Raw genomic sequence first — 16,784 nt, forward strand, 5'->3', positions numbered from 1 at the left:
CATACATTCTCCACCATGCATCTACAACAAAATTACAAATAAAATTTTAAATAATCATAAGAAAAAAAATGGAATTTGAAGAAATAATAAAATTTGAAACAAACTAAAAAATACTTGGCATTTCAATCGTCTTATCAGTCACAACCATGTCAAAGCCAAATGTGCCGCCTGCCATCCTATATGTCTCGATTTCTTTAGAGATTTCTGTATGTTCTGCTGGAGATCGCACCATCCTCTGGACACAGGTTAAGAATCCATCCATGATCTCAGCATCAAATACGAACTCACATGCGTAAGAAAATGCAGGGTTCAGTTAGATCCCTGCACAATGAATGGGACGATAGAGTGTGTTATTCCATCGTTCATCAATCACTCCCCATAGGAGGAGTTGTCTCTGAAACCCCTCATCTCCCTTATCATCATAGTAGGCTCGAATGCATTCTTTCGCCCTGTCCATGGCCTCATACAAATAGCCCATTGCGGGCTTCTCACCATCAATTAATCGAAGAACCTTTACCAAAGGTTCAGTAATGGTGCACACCCCCTGCACTCCCGCCCAGAAATCTTCCTGGTATGAAACTAGTCTGCATATGGTCTCTACCTCTGGTTTGCGGCTCATTGTCAAAGCACGCCACTCCTCTGAAAGAAACATTCTCTTCACATCCCACATAGAATTCAAGAGGGATTGAAGAGATATGAAACTGGTGGCAAACCGTGTAATGGCGGGGTGCACCAACTCTTTGTTGTTGGTGAATTTTCTCATCAAGCTAAGCACAGATGTATGATTATATATAAATTTTTTAATGCTTTTGGATGACTCAACAATATATTTGACAAAAGAAATTTTCCCTATGTCCTCCAACATCAAATCAATACAATGTGCAACACAAGGTGTCCAAAATAAGGTAGGATGCCTGTCCATAAGCATCTTGCCAGCAACAACATAATTTGTAGCATTGTTCGTTATGACTTGGACAACATTTTCTGCACCCACTTCCAAAATAAACACATCCAGCAAATCACATAAAGTTCTTGCATCTTTAATTTGTGCAGATGCATCGACAGATTTGATAAACATAGTCCCTTTGGGACAACTAACCAAGAAGTTTATAAGGGTTCTCCCTTTTTGGTCAGTCCAACCATCTGACATCGCAGTGCATCCTGTTTGTGCCCATGATTCCCTAAAATCCTCCAATCTTTTGGTGCAATCAAGCTTTTCATTTTGAAGAATCCAACCTCTAATGTCATGATAAGAAGAGATTTTGTACCCTGGGCATCAACAACAGGCTGGAAAAATGAATTATTCCTTACAATGCTGAAAGGAATATCACTCCAAAGGAAAAATTTGGCCAGCAACTTGTTCTTTCTCGTTTTTTTAAGCATTGAAGTGATAGATGGTTGTGAACCAGGTGTGGTTCGAGGAACAAAAAATGATGAGGCAGCTACCGGGTTGGTTGATGCTGCAGTAGAACCACTGCCATTTCCTTGTTCAACTTGAGCTGAATTTTTTAGTTGCCTCTTCATTTCTGCTTTGACCTCTTTAGTGTGGTCTAAATTTTCCAATGATCTCATGGCTCTTCGGATGATTTCAGGATTTGTCTTTGTGCAAGGCCCTGCATCAAATCTAGGGATTTGTGCAAGGTGATACTTCAATCTGTACACTCCCATGGACATATTGTGCCCACAAAACTTGCAAGACAAGTTTATTCTATCATTCCCTCCATCAGGTTCACCAAATTCCCACAGAGGGTCCAATTTCCTTGGCATGTTTGACTTTGAAATTTGAAGTTGAAAACTTGAATGGTGTTTCGGTGAACCTATGGAAAAATAAGGATTACAATTTACAAGTTACAAACTTACAATTTACATTGTACAAAATCTAAAAAAAATTACATACAATTTAAGAAACCCCATTCCAAACCCATCCAAAAACATAGAAAAAAATCAATGGGTTATCCAGATTCCAAACCCAACCAAAAACATAGAAGAAAACCAAAACAAAGCTACAAAATAGTGAAAACACAAAACGTTGGTGCCCATACCAGTTTTATGAAGAAAATTTGTCTTCTCCTTAGCTCACACTTCGTTTTTCTCCTCCAGTTAGCGGATTCAGCTCCAAAATTACCAAGAGCTCACTCCAAGACTCCAAACCCCCGTCGCACGCCTGTCTGCTGTCCAAATGAAAAATAAAATCTTGTTTTTCTAGTTATAATTCACGCTGCCTGACATAGCCACGATTTTTTCATAAAAATCGGCCAAAAAAAATAACAATCGTTTTTATTGTTCGATATTATCGTTTTTTTTTTTTAAATCGCGATAAAACGATTTTATCGCGATATTTTCGCAATTAGTGCAACACTGATTTGATCACTCATGTATACGAGAAGAAGATGGTTAAAGAGATGTTAGATGCCCTGGTTAGTCTTTACCAAATTCGAAACATAATTAGAAAGATGATATTGTGAAATAAATTCAAATCCATAGTGATGACCATATCACACATAGTCACCAATTACCTTCTGAAGATCACAGATATTCATGAGCAACTCGCAGTAGTTGGGTTACGGGTAGAAGGTTGAAAGGTGCAAAGCTAGTGAACATGTCACTGACTAGTTTCGTAGCTTTATGGGAACCGTTGTAATGAAAATTATTTTGCAATGTGTGCAGTTGGTTTATTTATTTAATAATTTTTGTTGTTGTTGATGAAATGGTTATTTATTTAAACTTGCTGCCAAGTTTTAACTCTTGTGTAGCTTTGGGAGTGCACCTTGGAGGTTGATCAGATGAGCTATAGGAGTTATGTTGCCCGCCCCGGGTTTCAAAACAATTATGCCTCGCCCCCTCTGAAGGGTAAAAATTTATGTCCAATAAAGCATTGACATGGGTATCAACAGTTGGCCTAGCCATTAAAGAGTAGGAAGGATTTTGTCTATATTATCTTCAACACGCTGAGCAGTTTGTCTGCTGAAGAAAACGATGACAGTCTACAGAGCTCATACACATGACTGTAGTTAACTACCAGCCTCCAGGTAATTGTTCAAGCTCATCTTTTTGCTTATTCAGTCAAGATGAAGGTTAAAGTTGCTAGAGCTCAAACTACAAATTCTTCCTGCCTTGTAAATTTGAAGATTTGCTGTTAAAGACAGGGAGACGGATTCACATGAAACCCGCTGTGAATTCGATCTTTATGGCCTTCTAGCGCTTAAGGATCAGTAGGACTTTCTCTCAGTGCTGCTCTTCCTGGGAGTCTCATCCTCTCCTGCATTTTCCTTCCCTACCCATATATTTGCTAAAGGCTATGATTCTTATGTTCCTCTTCCACCTGCACTTTATCCCCAGTTGAAAAGGGCCATCTGTGTTCCATTTATTCTTTGAATTCACAAATGTCTGGATCTGATCTGAAGCATCCTGAAGTTGAGAGTTCAAGATTTCTGCAGAGGCTCTTCTTTCACAGTCTTTGTGCTGGTTCTCGTGTTTGCACTCTGTCATTTATTTCAGAGTTGGCTATATAGGATTAAATGCAGTTCTGCTCTTCTTGTTACCTCGTTTTTAAGGCACCTTTGCTGATTCTTCATTTTGAGCTCCTCCAGACTTTGGAGGGAGGGCATTTCTTCATATTGAACAAGGAAGATTTTATGCATGGTTTCCTTATCATTTAATGTTTGGAGTGTGTACTTGAGTCAGAGATTTTTAGGATTGAGGGAGGGCATTTCTTCATATTGAACAAGGAAGATTTTATGCATGGTTTCCTTATCATTTAATGTTTGGAGTGTGTACTTGAGTCAGAGATTTTTAGGATTGTAATGTTTACTTCAGTTTATTTCCATTTGTCCTACTTAGCACTTTCCTCTTCAGAATGAGCTGGTGGTTGGCATGTCTTGGATTCACATTGATGTTTATGTGAGCAGCCCCTCTAGGCTTCCATTTGGGTGATCTTTAGTTTCCTGCTGTTTATTCTTTATTTCTGCACAAACCTTCTGATATTTCATTAGAAACCCTTTCATTTCCTATGGAATTAGTGAACATCTTTAAGAATTTCCTGACAACCATGTTATCTATGTTTGTATTTTACCATAAGTTAACTGTTCAAATGGAGGGAGCACGACCCTTGTGAAAAGGAGAGATTCCCCAAAATCTCTGAATAATCTGTTATAGATTCAGGGTTCCTTCATGTGCTATAGTCAAATCATTCTATGAGTCCACAAAATCTAGTCAACCAACCTAAATGAGTTTTCTTATGTACTCTTGCCACCTCTCCTTTTTCATCAAGAACAGCCTGGCATTAAAAAAACATTGTTTCGTCAATTCGTATTATACAATTGCTTCTTCATGCATCATGACTGAATACTGGTTATTCTATTATCTTCTTAATGATATTTTGGGGAAGGATAGGAGTTATTAGCTTCTCTATTACCAGATTCCCAGGCAGGTAGAGATGATGATTGTTCCTCATGCAAACTCATTTTCTCACCAAAGTTTATAGCTCCATTTTACTTTTGGTTTAGAAATCATATTTTTTGCTGTGTGTTGCATGCTTGAATGTATGTGTCGTAAACCGGTTTATTATTCTTTTTGAATGGTTCATAACTCACAGATTCATCTCAATTTGAAGATAGACCTGCTGCAACTACAACGTTGTTTGGAGTTTCTTTTAGCATTAATTATTGTGTATCTTTCATGATATGCAGGCTTAAGTTGGTATTTTGGAATGAGTTAGCAGAAACTGCAGCACAGCACCTGAAAGAAAATGATACAGTGTATGTCTCAGGTTTCCTTGGTTTACAAACAACACCTGGTCAAAGTGCTAATTTACAGAGATATCAGGTTAACTATGACTTAGTTCTTCCATCACTGGCACATCTAATAGGAAGTTTAAGCAATGCTATTCTTTTTATTATAAATATTTGCAGTTTCATGGAGTTTCTTCTTTTGGAATGGGCTTTATGTATTCATATTGTTCTTAGTCTCTAAGGAGTTAATTTTGTTAGCTTTAGCACTGTTACGAACATAAAATTGTATAAAATAAAATAAACATAAATAAATATAACTAAATGAATAATAAAAATGATGATTATTTAAATAATCATTAGTTAACTGAAAAGGCACGTCTAAAAGACATGCCCAATCGTGAAAGGACACCTGCCTGTGGGGCGATAAAAAGGTGTCTTTTGAACTCCTAGTTACCTTCACATTAATTATCAACCCAGGGACGACTTTTTATTTCAAGAGTGTACTCTGTCTGAGGCGGCTATTTTCTTAAGAGCAATGTTGTGCAATATAGAGATTAAAACCCACAAGTAAATGAAAGCTGGAAACAAAATCTAAAGCAAGAAACTGAAATGTTCTAAACTAAATCATTCATTCAAACAACCATCAATCGAGGATATGGTAGCAATGACTCAGTCCTCTAGAAATTGATGAAGGAAAAGGAATTAGAGTATGGATCATGGATCTGGGAACATAATAGCGTCTGCTGTGTCTCACGACAGCCTTGATCCTCCTCTCACACCAAAGCAATAAATGCAAGTAAAAAGGAACAGCAAGAAAGCAGAATGGAATGGCAATTCAGAAATGGAACAACAGTAAAAAGGAACGGTAGGAAAGAAACTAAATCTCGCGAGTTCAACACTCTCAATTCTCGGCATCAACTTACATACATTCGGCAATAAAATAACAATCTTCAAAAGTAATTTCAATGAACTTTACTTTATGAGACAATATTTACAAATGGATTTTAGAACAGCAGTTCATTGTAAAACAAGAACGTCAATCATATATACAAAACACACTAATAGAACAGCAACCCTCAACCGTATGTACACGTTCTACAGCAATATGAGAGTAATGGATGATATGACTATGTTTCTGAACGAAGTAATATTGCTTTCAAGTCTTACAAATATTATTTCACATAGATCTGATAACAATAGCATTCATACCAACATTCCGCTACAAAAATAGCTGAAAGATGCAATTCGAATAAATGCAGAGACATGAGACAAGGAACTCGTTCAGATTCAGATATCAATTATGAAGCATAGCATATCGCATAAAAGATATATCAGATTACTATGTAAGAAAGATAAACAATCCACACGCAATTTACCATATAACAATACAACGGCAAGTGTCCGTCGGAGCTGGGCCCTTGGCTACCGATGGTACACTGCCATAAGTTACTCCAGATGCAACAACGGAATGAACGCTAAGTCTTTATATTAATCGCATCAGCAAAAGTATAACAAAGTCAGGTCTTCAGCAAGACTCTACGATCACCATTGGTTCTCAAACTAGAATTATAAAAACAGTCGTTCTCCCCCCCGTCTCTGATCTTGGGTTTTATTTAAATAGAGAAATATCAGAGCATGGATAATTACAAAATGATTTGTTTTACAGAATTGGATGGATCCTAACCAATTGATCAACCAGATCAAGGCGAATTTTGGCTTTGCAGTTAAGATTTGGAGGGCGGCCGCAACAGCAAATCCCAGAAAATTGTGTTCAAAGAACCCTGCGTTTCTCCCTGTACAAGCCGAATTTGGGCAATCTATTCTTTTCGAAGATAATTGGGCCCGTTCTGGACAAAACCCATGTTCCGGATTTTCCAAATTCGTCTTCATTTGCTCAGAATCTTAACCGCAAAACTGTCACTCCTTAAACCAGCGAATTTCTGAGTTGGCTGATTTAAAAATCAAATCTTCAATCTGGAAGTTACTTTGGAGGCTAAGAATGGCGAATGATGTTACAACCAACTTATTAGAACTATCATTGATAAATTAATGCATAATAATCAATTTATTAAAAATAAAAGAGAATAAATAACATTCATCCATGAGAGCATAAATTATTTATAAAATGGATTTAAATGATAAATTATAATAAATGTCATGATGAAGAATGGTGGAAATGGGTGGAATAAACCTTCACAAGTGAGAATAATCATGGCATATTAACGACCCCACACTGCCTAGTATATATGCGGGTCCTCATTGTAACATTCAACATCACTTGTACATTTTTATATATAATAAATTATTATTACAAAATACCTTTTGTGTATTTTTACATTAAAGACAACAAGCTATAAGTTTTGTTCTTTTAGTGGTATCAGAGCCATGCCGCACAATATAACCATGCGAGTCCTTGAATGTTGTTCGCCACACAATATGCCATTACGTTTACGTCCTAAATTCATTGAGTAGTTTAGTAAAATTCAAGAAAAGCTTCAGCAATGGGAAAAATCATATGCATAAGTTACAACACGTCTAAAGGAAATCGATAATAAGGAAGATGATAGCGATGGAGAAACGAAACAAAGTGAAGCAAGAGAAGAAGATTTTGATCAGAATGATGATAATGAGAATGAAGATGCAATAGATAATGATGAATATGAAAATGATGTCGATGAAGATTATGTTGATCAAGATGAGGATCCAAATGAAGATGATGTAGATGAGGATTATGTAGATCAAGATGATGATCTAGTAATTTTTGATGCAGAATCAAGAAGATTAAATGAAAACTTAAATTCCAAGGATGATGAATATGGCAGTAATGATGAAATCATAAAAAAATCAGAAGCAGGCAAGGACACATACAACAGCCTCCCACTCTGTGATTTTTCTTCACGAAGGTCTACGCAAACTGGGGGGCTCTTTCCTACTGTCTCTCCTTACATAGATACAAATTCGTATCAAATTACAAAAGTCCAACTCCATTCAAAGATGGCTGCAGAAGTAGTCTCAAGTGGAGACGTACAATTTCAGAACAACTTCAACAGTACAATGTTTGAGGGTTCTCTTGACCAAGACAACATTGAATCCCATAATTTACCTATTCCTGCAGCCAATTCTTATCCTTTTTATAACGATCAGTTTTCCGGTCCATGGCAATTTGAGGCACCGGCGAGGGCGTCGGTAGTTCCAATTCGTCCAAAATATAACACTTTGGGGCCCTTTCCGGTGAATGGACCGCCAGTGAATTCCAATGGACAGTTAGGGTTTCCCTGGCATCCCGACAATTTGGTGTCCTTTCCGGCTCCAGACCATCGGAATATGGTGAAACTAGGTGCAGAGATGACCCTTCGTTAGAGTGGAGTGAATTTTCGATATGGGAGGGTTCCCACAAGGGTAGAGTAGAACGATTATTGGCAACATTTTGTTAACACGGGCGCTCGACCACATAACTTTATTAGAAACACAGATATGTCGGTAGTGGCAGAGGAGTACCCTCAACTGAAGGAGCCCATGAAGATTAAGGACAAGCGCAATGCGCAACGATTATTCAATCCTGTGTACTTGAAATGTGATTTGCGTGTGACAGTGCTTTCTCTAGAGTTGTTCGGGACCAAATTCGATGCGATTCTCGTAGATATGCCCATGGATGAGTATGTTCGCAGAGTTCCGGGTAGGAGTCTTCGAATCGAGGATATTGCAGATACTCATTCCTTTGTTTTTCTATGGGTTGGCTCCGTCGAGAGTCTAGAAGAGGGATGCCTTTGTTTCAAAAAGTGGGGATTTCAAAGAGTTGAAGATATTTGTTGGCTTAAAACAAACCATGAAAACAATGTTGCTTCAAAGGTTGTTATAAATGACTGAGAAGCTTTATTCAAGCACACTAAAGAGCACTGTTTGATGGGTATCAAGAACAATATCCCACCACATCTTATGCTCCAAACATTGAGGTAGATATAATTGTAACTGAAGAACCTCCATATGGATCAACCCAGAAGCCCGAATGTCTTTATCGTATAATTGAACATTTGGTTCAAGGTCAAAGACAAATTGAAATTTTTGGTGAAGATCATAATATTCAACCAAGTTGGCTTACCATAGGGAATGGGCTTAATAGGACAGAGTCCTTTCCCTTGCTCGACAACAGTGGAGATAAAGATAGTGAATTGGGTGAATTGAGTATAGAAAACACGCTCAGTACATATCTTTTTGTGCTTCAAGAGGTCCATAAACATTTACCAATATTGACGTGCGTTATCACCATGAACAGAGGGAGGAGTGATAGTTGTAGTGTAAGTTTTAGACAAAGTACACATCAATTTGTTCAGTCCTCGAGTAACCTCGCTGCATCTTCTATTCCCGTTGCTTGTCGACCAGTTCCCTTGACCCAACGTCCACCTAGCTATCTGCACTGTTGACTCCGTCGTTTTGCATGGTCTCCGCCATTTTATGTGGTATCAACAGTCGTAACCCAAACCCATAACCTGTCGCCAAGTCACACAGATTATTAAGTTCACATTAGCCATAAATTACATGGGGGTTATATAAAATCCGGTTGGGTTATGTAGAGCTATATAAGTCATATGGTCATATATATTAATTGATTTAATTAATTAAGTGATATAATTAATTCAACTAAAAAATATTACTATTATTATTATTATTACTAATAATAATAATACTCATGAGCTACATGACGAGACGATTGCCAAATTATATATATCGAGATGATAAACATTAAGTGAAGAAGATCGATAACATTAAAGCTTTGAGGACAAAGCTTTTTATAGGAAGAGGCAATGTTACAGACTTAAAATTGTATAAAATAAAATAAACATAAATAAATATAAATAAATGAATAATCAAAATGATGATTATTTAAATAGTCATTAGTTAACTGAAAAGGACATGCCCAATTTTGAAAGGACGCCTACCTAGTATATATGCGGGTCCTCATTGTAACATTCAACATCACTTGTACATTTTTATATATAATAAATTATTATTACAAAATACCTTTTGTGTATCTTTACATTAAAGACAGCAAGCTATAATTTTGTTGTTTCAAACACCTGTAGATTGAAACAGGAAGTGCTATAAGGAGGGAAACTCCTTGGGTTCCTTAAGTACATCAGTCTATGTGTCTAGAAGATCTAGCATGCTATGTGTCAACACCTAGTTGTGGCTATATTCCTTGGCTTGGCAGACAATAAAAAGCATAAAGTGTTTGTTGAGATTGACCTGTCTAATTGAACTTGTTCCAGAAATAAGGAATTTCTGAAGAGGATGAAGATGTGACTTCATAGACCTTACCATATTCTGTAGTGTATGTGTGTTGAGATGGCCATCATGAACTGCATGCTGATCATACTGAGAAGAGTATCCAGGCATCAGGTTTGAGCAATCTAATGGTGCAATATTGCAGTCAACCATGTCTCTGAAAGGCCTGATAGCAAAGGTGACTACACATTTCTGGTTGACTGGGAAGTGTGTCCCATCATTTTGGACTTCTTACTGATCCATATGTATGGGTAACCCTAAGAGAATATTTTTCTCATATGATGTAGCTTACCAGCCAGGAGCACCTACCATGATCCACAGATAACCAGCCGGATGCCTCTTACCCATTCTCTGGTCAATGCATTAATTGGTCATCCAATGAAGGTGGATCATCTATTGTTAAGTACATTAACCAATTTTGCATTCAAGTGCTTTAATTTAATGTTTAAGGCATTCTAGTATGGATCACAGGATGAAATTGGAATATAGACCGCTTTTGGTTGTGTACTTGTTCCCCTATTTCACCTTGGTGGCTATCATTTGCCCCTAGCCCAGTGTGACCTTCCTTGGTCATTGTTTCTCTGTCTAGGCGGGGCATAAATAGGAGGCTTTGACGATGGTAGTGTTCCATGTTCTTCATGCTTAACACTTGTCATCATTTCCCTCATTTCATTATCCCATCTCTTGATTGGGTGTTGCTAGTTGTTTACACTGGTACCTTAGATACCTCGTCCTATGAGAAGGAGTCAGAAATGCTCAAGGTTGATGCAACTGTAAGTAAAGAAAAAGCATAAGCCAAATGTTAAAATGCAAATGAATGGAAAGGGATGCAACGCAATCAAAAGCCAATTATAGTTTGAGCTCTACCCCCTCTTATATAGCCACTTGTACTTGAGAATGCCCATGCATATCTCACACTATCAAAGCAAAAGGAACTCTCAAAGAACATGCCGACCCTAATGAAGCGATAAATTGCCCATCATTAAAGGGGGATTATATCATCATTATTACATGATAAATCAATGGGCCTTGTTAAATAAGCCAGGTCATAGAAAGAAAAAGGAAAATAAGGGGGCTTGGAGAAACTAAGGCAAGGGAAGGTAACTCAAGAATTTAAGTGCTCCCTTTATAGAGGTGCTCATGGAATATGGTATACATAACCTAGTATAAACTATGATACCTTTCATGAAGTAAACCCTAAGCAATAACACCAATCATTTAAAAGGGTCGGCCTAAGATTTGTTCCTCCCCTTAGGGTTGGAAGCACTTAATAGGGTATCGTGATAACCCTCCCATACCTAAGTATGGTAACATGAACACTGCTGGATCTCCCCAACTCAATCCCATTGGATGTCTTCCATATTGACAAAACATCGAGCTATTATGATATTTCCATCGTTTTTCCATTGTTATATCAAACTAATGCTTGTTTGGGGCTAACCTGTACAATTGTAGCTGGATTTATTGCATCGATGGACACTCTACAACCTAGTATGGGGGAGATGTTTAGTGTCTATAAATGAGTGTACACATTTAAATGTCAGAGTGTCCATAAAATGAAGCATTAAATAAAAAAATAATAATAATAAAGCATAATGTTAGCTCAATTAAAAAAGTAATAAAAAGTAAAAAGTAGTAAGAACAATAAATTGATTATATTCATTTTCTTATATTGTAATTTTGATTTTATTAATAAAATTACAAACAAATTTTCTAGGGAAAAATCATAATATGCATGTCACATTAAAATAAGTTTAGATAATAATGATTTAAATTTATAACCATGATATTTCAAAACATATAATTAATAAACATATAAAAGCTTAATAAATCTAATTAGGAATCAGTATTTTGAGCTAGCCTTTGTTTAGAACAATTCTTAGTTTGAATTTGAGAAAGCTTCTTGTCAACAACCAACACATTCAAATGAAGATGATGAAGTTTTGCTTGCACTCCCCAAGCCCATCATTAGACCTTGGGAAGAAGGCATCAACAACAAGCACAAAACAGGTTTTGTATATGAAATTGAAGTGATCTTTCACTTTCTAGACTACTCCGAACCAATCTAGTTCCATAGTATTGGGTTCCTTCAAGAAAGCTCATCTTCACCTGCTCCACTTCCGTAATAGATTCTCAAATGCCAACATTGTCATTGCATTATCTACATGAAAGTTGAGTGTTTTGATCGTCATCCTTGTCAGCATTGTAGAAAGGATAGTCATTATTTAGACAAATGTTCTAGTCACAAGAACCTTGCAAGAATAAAGATTCACCTTGGATGGATTGCTTCTTGGCAATGGTCATCAACAACCAGTAAGGTATGTCAATCATATCAAAGAATTTATTCTCGAGTATTGACACATCTTGCAATGGAGAGATTTTCTTGTTCTCACATTGTATCTAATGGGGGGGAGGGAGGGGGCGAATTGACAGTGAAAAACTTGTTTCGAAGTCATATCAAGCAATCCTGAGTCACAACTAGAACTGGAGCGAGTAGCTAGAGCCTAGAGTCCGTTACCCACCATTCGTGGGTAGTATCCTTGGGATATTTTTTTTTCTCCTAGATGGTCCTTAGCCAACAACCAATAGCCCCTTGCAATCATCAAATAGGTCGATGTGCCATATTCTCCGCCACCTGCTCCAGCCATGTGGTCCCTCACCTATCTGTTATGATCGTATGTTTGAAGGTGGGCCTTCGAACCTCGAAGGTATGGCTTTTCATTGTGTAGTTGGGTATTTTTGTTTACTTATCATGGACACTTTTGGGCATGGATTAGTGAGGAGATTTGGCGAAAAGAGTGGACTACGTTTGTATTCTTGTATCCTCTGCCTAATTCGATGGTTAACCTTGTATCCTAGTCCTGTGTCATCTCCTTTACTGGCTACTAACTTTAGGTATGACACTACATGGGAAAACCCGATTTTGGTTGTGTGGTCCTGCTTCCCGACGCCATATACATCACCTCCCCTCCACTTATTATAACCCCATTCATCACTTTTCCCATCTGGGTCCACATTTGTCCATTGGGTCCACAAGGAGTTAGCTTCCCCCTCCCCTTGTCCACACCTTGGTTCGGGCCTGGAATGATGCCCCAGAGGTTGATGCAACTAAAAAAGAAAAAGCATATTTTGGCCACTCTCAACAAGAAATGTACCATAAAATGCAAAAGATGGTCGGGACATACATATTTAGCATGTGGGCAAAAGCCAATTATGAGCTCTACCCCTATAATTATGGCCATCACCCTGGTTCCTAGGCTCCCTCATATTGACCCCTTTCATCATTAAGGAACCCATGATTGTCCCAACCCCTGGTAGGCGATGAACTACCCCACCTTAAGGGGGTAATCATTGTTATAGCCTAGACATCATATGAAGAAGGGTGAAAAAACAATGGCCGAGGTAACTCATGCACTACGATTGCTCCCTCTTACACTCATATACCCATATATGGGCTTCTCCCATTATAGCTAACCTTGTACTGTGACATGTGGTTTGGAGCATTCCCCTGATCTAAACAAAGGCCGAGGTAACTCATGCACCACGATTGCTCCCTCCTACACTCATATACCCAAGTGTGGGTTTCCCCCATTATAGCTACCCTTGTACTGTGACATGTGGCTTGGAGCATTCCCCTGATCCCCACTCCATTCCATCATTATATCACATGCCACCTACCACTTGATGGATGTGCCATGGACATGTCACCCCCTTAAAGGTTGAAACCACCTAATAGAATCCTTGGTTAACCCTTTTATTAAGCTTGGAGACACTTGTACATGCCAAAGCCCACTATGGAAGGGCATGCCACTATGAAGTGTCCACTTGTTTTCCATGATTTGTAAGCTCTTTTACTCAATTACTCTAATGATTTGTTGTACTGGAAGGCAGGGAGACGCATTGGATCTTATACAAGATTGTAGGTGGGTTTCCATTTGGGGCTTGGTCTCCTTATACGTGGTCCAAGTCCTCCAAAGGGTCATATTGGCGCTTGTAAGGTGGGTGTTGAGAGCCATGGACCTCCACCATAACAGAGAGCAGATTGCCACTTCATGGATCCCTCAACACCATTCATTGATTGCTCATGTTCCACCTTTTGGATGATGATGATGCACCTGGATCACCATGCCCAACTGGCTTCACACTTGCACCACACACTTGATAGAGGTTCAAGGGTCTAGATGATGATGTGTCTCACCATGGGAGACATAGGGAGGGATTATATCATCATTCTATCCCTTACAGATGGTATACATGCATTGTCAATTCACTTGGAGACCCATGAGGATGTCATTGTGCCCCCACACCCATTTGGGGACACGACATTGGATATGCTTGGACATCAAGGGGCCCACCCCCTGATCGCTATGTTTGGAGCCTATTCTCTCACATTGGCACACTTTGGACTCCACTAAGCCTCCTCAACTGCCCAACGACTCATTTTGTCTACTCTTTTTCCATCTTGAGAGGCTTCATCTTTGTATTATTGAGTTATCTTGGTGGGCTTGTCACCAAGTCATGTTACTATTGCACATTATATTATTATTTGGAGCTTAATCAGGCCATTTAGGCTATTCGAACCCTCTTATGGATTGTATAAACAGATGAGAGGCTCTTTCATTCCTCTTATTATCACTTGGATTGGATTAGTATCATTGTTTTAAAAAACGACCGAGCCAATGCCTGGCCGGGTCGGCATGATGGCCGAAACAGAACGGCTGGCCGGGTTGTTACCGAGCTAGTCATTGACTCGGTCGACTCGGTAACAACTCGGTCGATTCGACTCTTTGACAAAAATCCTGAAGCACATTTGTCAAAAGTTGTTCCGCCTCCTACATATCAATGGTTGGGTTGTTGTTTATTGCATATTTATAGCCCTAAAGTAATCTATCACTGTGAGAAAGTTCTGAAAATTACAAGGCCGAAGTATGGTTATCCTAGTGGCATGAATTAGAAAACTGAAACAATGCATTGAGCCATACAATGTTTTTAAAAAGGCAAACGTTCTGGCAATGGACTAATAAATACATATTTACCTCTGATTTTTCTGGAGCTTGACCAAAATTAAATCAAGGGTTTTGAGACTTCATTAGGGGCAGAGAATTGGTATTATTGTTGTTGTAGTCTAGTGATTGTCCTTAGGCTGAGGCAGAAAAGAATCCTGACATTGGTGGCTAAGGATGAACTTTGTATTGGATAGTGCACTTGGTGCCATTTTGTATAATGGATATATTCATGAGCCTACTTTGATATATGTTGTCTTCTCTCTATATTCTAAAGCTTTGTGTTTGGAAACATGAATGAAAATCTTAAAAGTATGTTTTTTATAAAAAAAAATATTTAATGTATTTTTTACAATGACCAAGTCATTGTAATCAAACTGGTCGAGTCGATACCGAGTCGGAGTCGGAGCCTACCCTCAGCCGTTTCCGAATCGGTGTCGGACTTTTAAAACATTGATTAGTATCTCTTGTGATTTTCGCACTTGCCTTGGATGAAATTTTTGGAGTTTCTTGATGCACTATGATGTTTGGATGGAGCTTCTTTCTAATGCAAAGTTGATGAATGGATATACCCTCTCTCATGTAAGTGAAATTTAATGTTATTCTTGTTATCTTACTTGTCTAATGCATGCTATTGTTATCATTATTCTTGTATGGGCTAAAATAATGTGAAATTCTTCTTTGAAACCTTGAATAAATGATTGAATGCATGCATTGCTCTTTGAGTGAGTGGGTGAATGTTCCTAGAGGCACCTAATAGGTTAAAAGGCCTTGAAACTTCATCTCCTTTGCAAATTTGAAGTATAAAACCCTAAAATCTAATTGTTGCACTTGGAAAGGCCAATGAAGGTCAATTAGGGCTCCTTAGCATAATAAAATATTTGATCTAGGCATATCTTGACTCCATTAGACCCAAGAAGCAATGCACTGATCATTGCATCCCTTTGGTGGTCAAAATAACCTTTCTTTCCTTCACCTTTTCCAATTCTAGGCCTAACCCTAAAAGGTCTACTAAGGCATCAAGCAAAATCTATTTTAGCCATAAAAAACCCTTGAAAATCGGTCCACAACTGCGCTTGGGTCTTCTCAAGGGTCCTCCAAGTTTGAGCTCAATCCGACGATGGAATCCCTAGGTATTGCAAGCCCTAGCTCAAGGATTGCTCATCTCCCTAGGTTGCTTTGGGTTAGTGTCCTCACTTGGATCATTGCTTTTGAATTTTGAAAGGAAATTACTCCTTTGATCCTATTCTCTTTCCTAGCTTGGCCAAGCACCTCTATTGTTGATGAACTTCATACCCGTGACCTAGTTTGGGTCCACTTGGGTTCTTTTTGGTCCCACAACTTTGTAACTCAAATTCTACAAGGATTGCATAGAAGCCATTTCTCCTTAGGTCCGAAACACCTCTTTTCAAGGGATATTCTCAAAATCTAGGCTTAAGTATCCCCTTAGCCCTCCCTAGAGAGCCTACCACCTTGCTTTTAAAGCAAGTAAGCCATTCGATTGAGTCTCTTGTGAATAGTCTTTAGGAATCACTTCTCATCCCATCATTGATCTGTTCACCCTTGTAATTCCTCTTATACTGGGTCTCCTCCCATTGGTGAAAGTCCGTTAAGAGCAGGGAGCTTTAACTGAGGTGACGGTGGGCTATTGCTCCATTGTTGCCACTTGACCTAGTAGTAGCTCTATAGGATCCCCTCCCAGGACCCCTGCTAGTTTGAGCAGTAACAGAGCCAAAATCAACTACAACTAGAGTTACAGTTGTAGCCA

At 38.4% G+C, this 16,784-nt stretch overlaps 1 protein-coding gene across 1 annotated transcript in view; it reads left to right on the forward strand.

Moving 5' to 3' along the window:
• Window positions 1-16,784, forward strand: part of LOC149142842 (protein OSB1, mitochondrial-like) — a 217,803-nt gene that overhangs the window by 14,976 nt on the left and 186,043 nt on the right. The window contains exon 2 of the mRNA XM_089451598.1: window positions 4,689-4,824. Within this exon, the coding sequence (XP_089307724.1) occupies window positions 4,689-4,824 (136 nt within the window). The remainder of the gene's footprint in view (window positions 1-4,688; window positions 4,825-16,784) is intronic.

Source organism: Pinus tabuliformis, chromosome X (genome assembly GCF_031772625.1).
Source record: "Pinus tabuliformis cultivar Carrire ecotype Pingquan chromosome X, CPIR1, whole genome shotgun sequence".
Lineage (NCBI taxonomy): Eukaryota > Viridiplantae > Streptophyta > Pinopsida > Pinales > Pinaceae > Pinus > Pinus tabuliformis.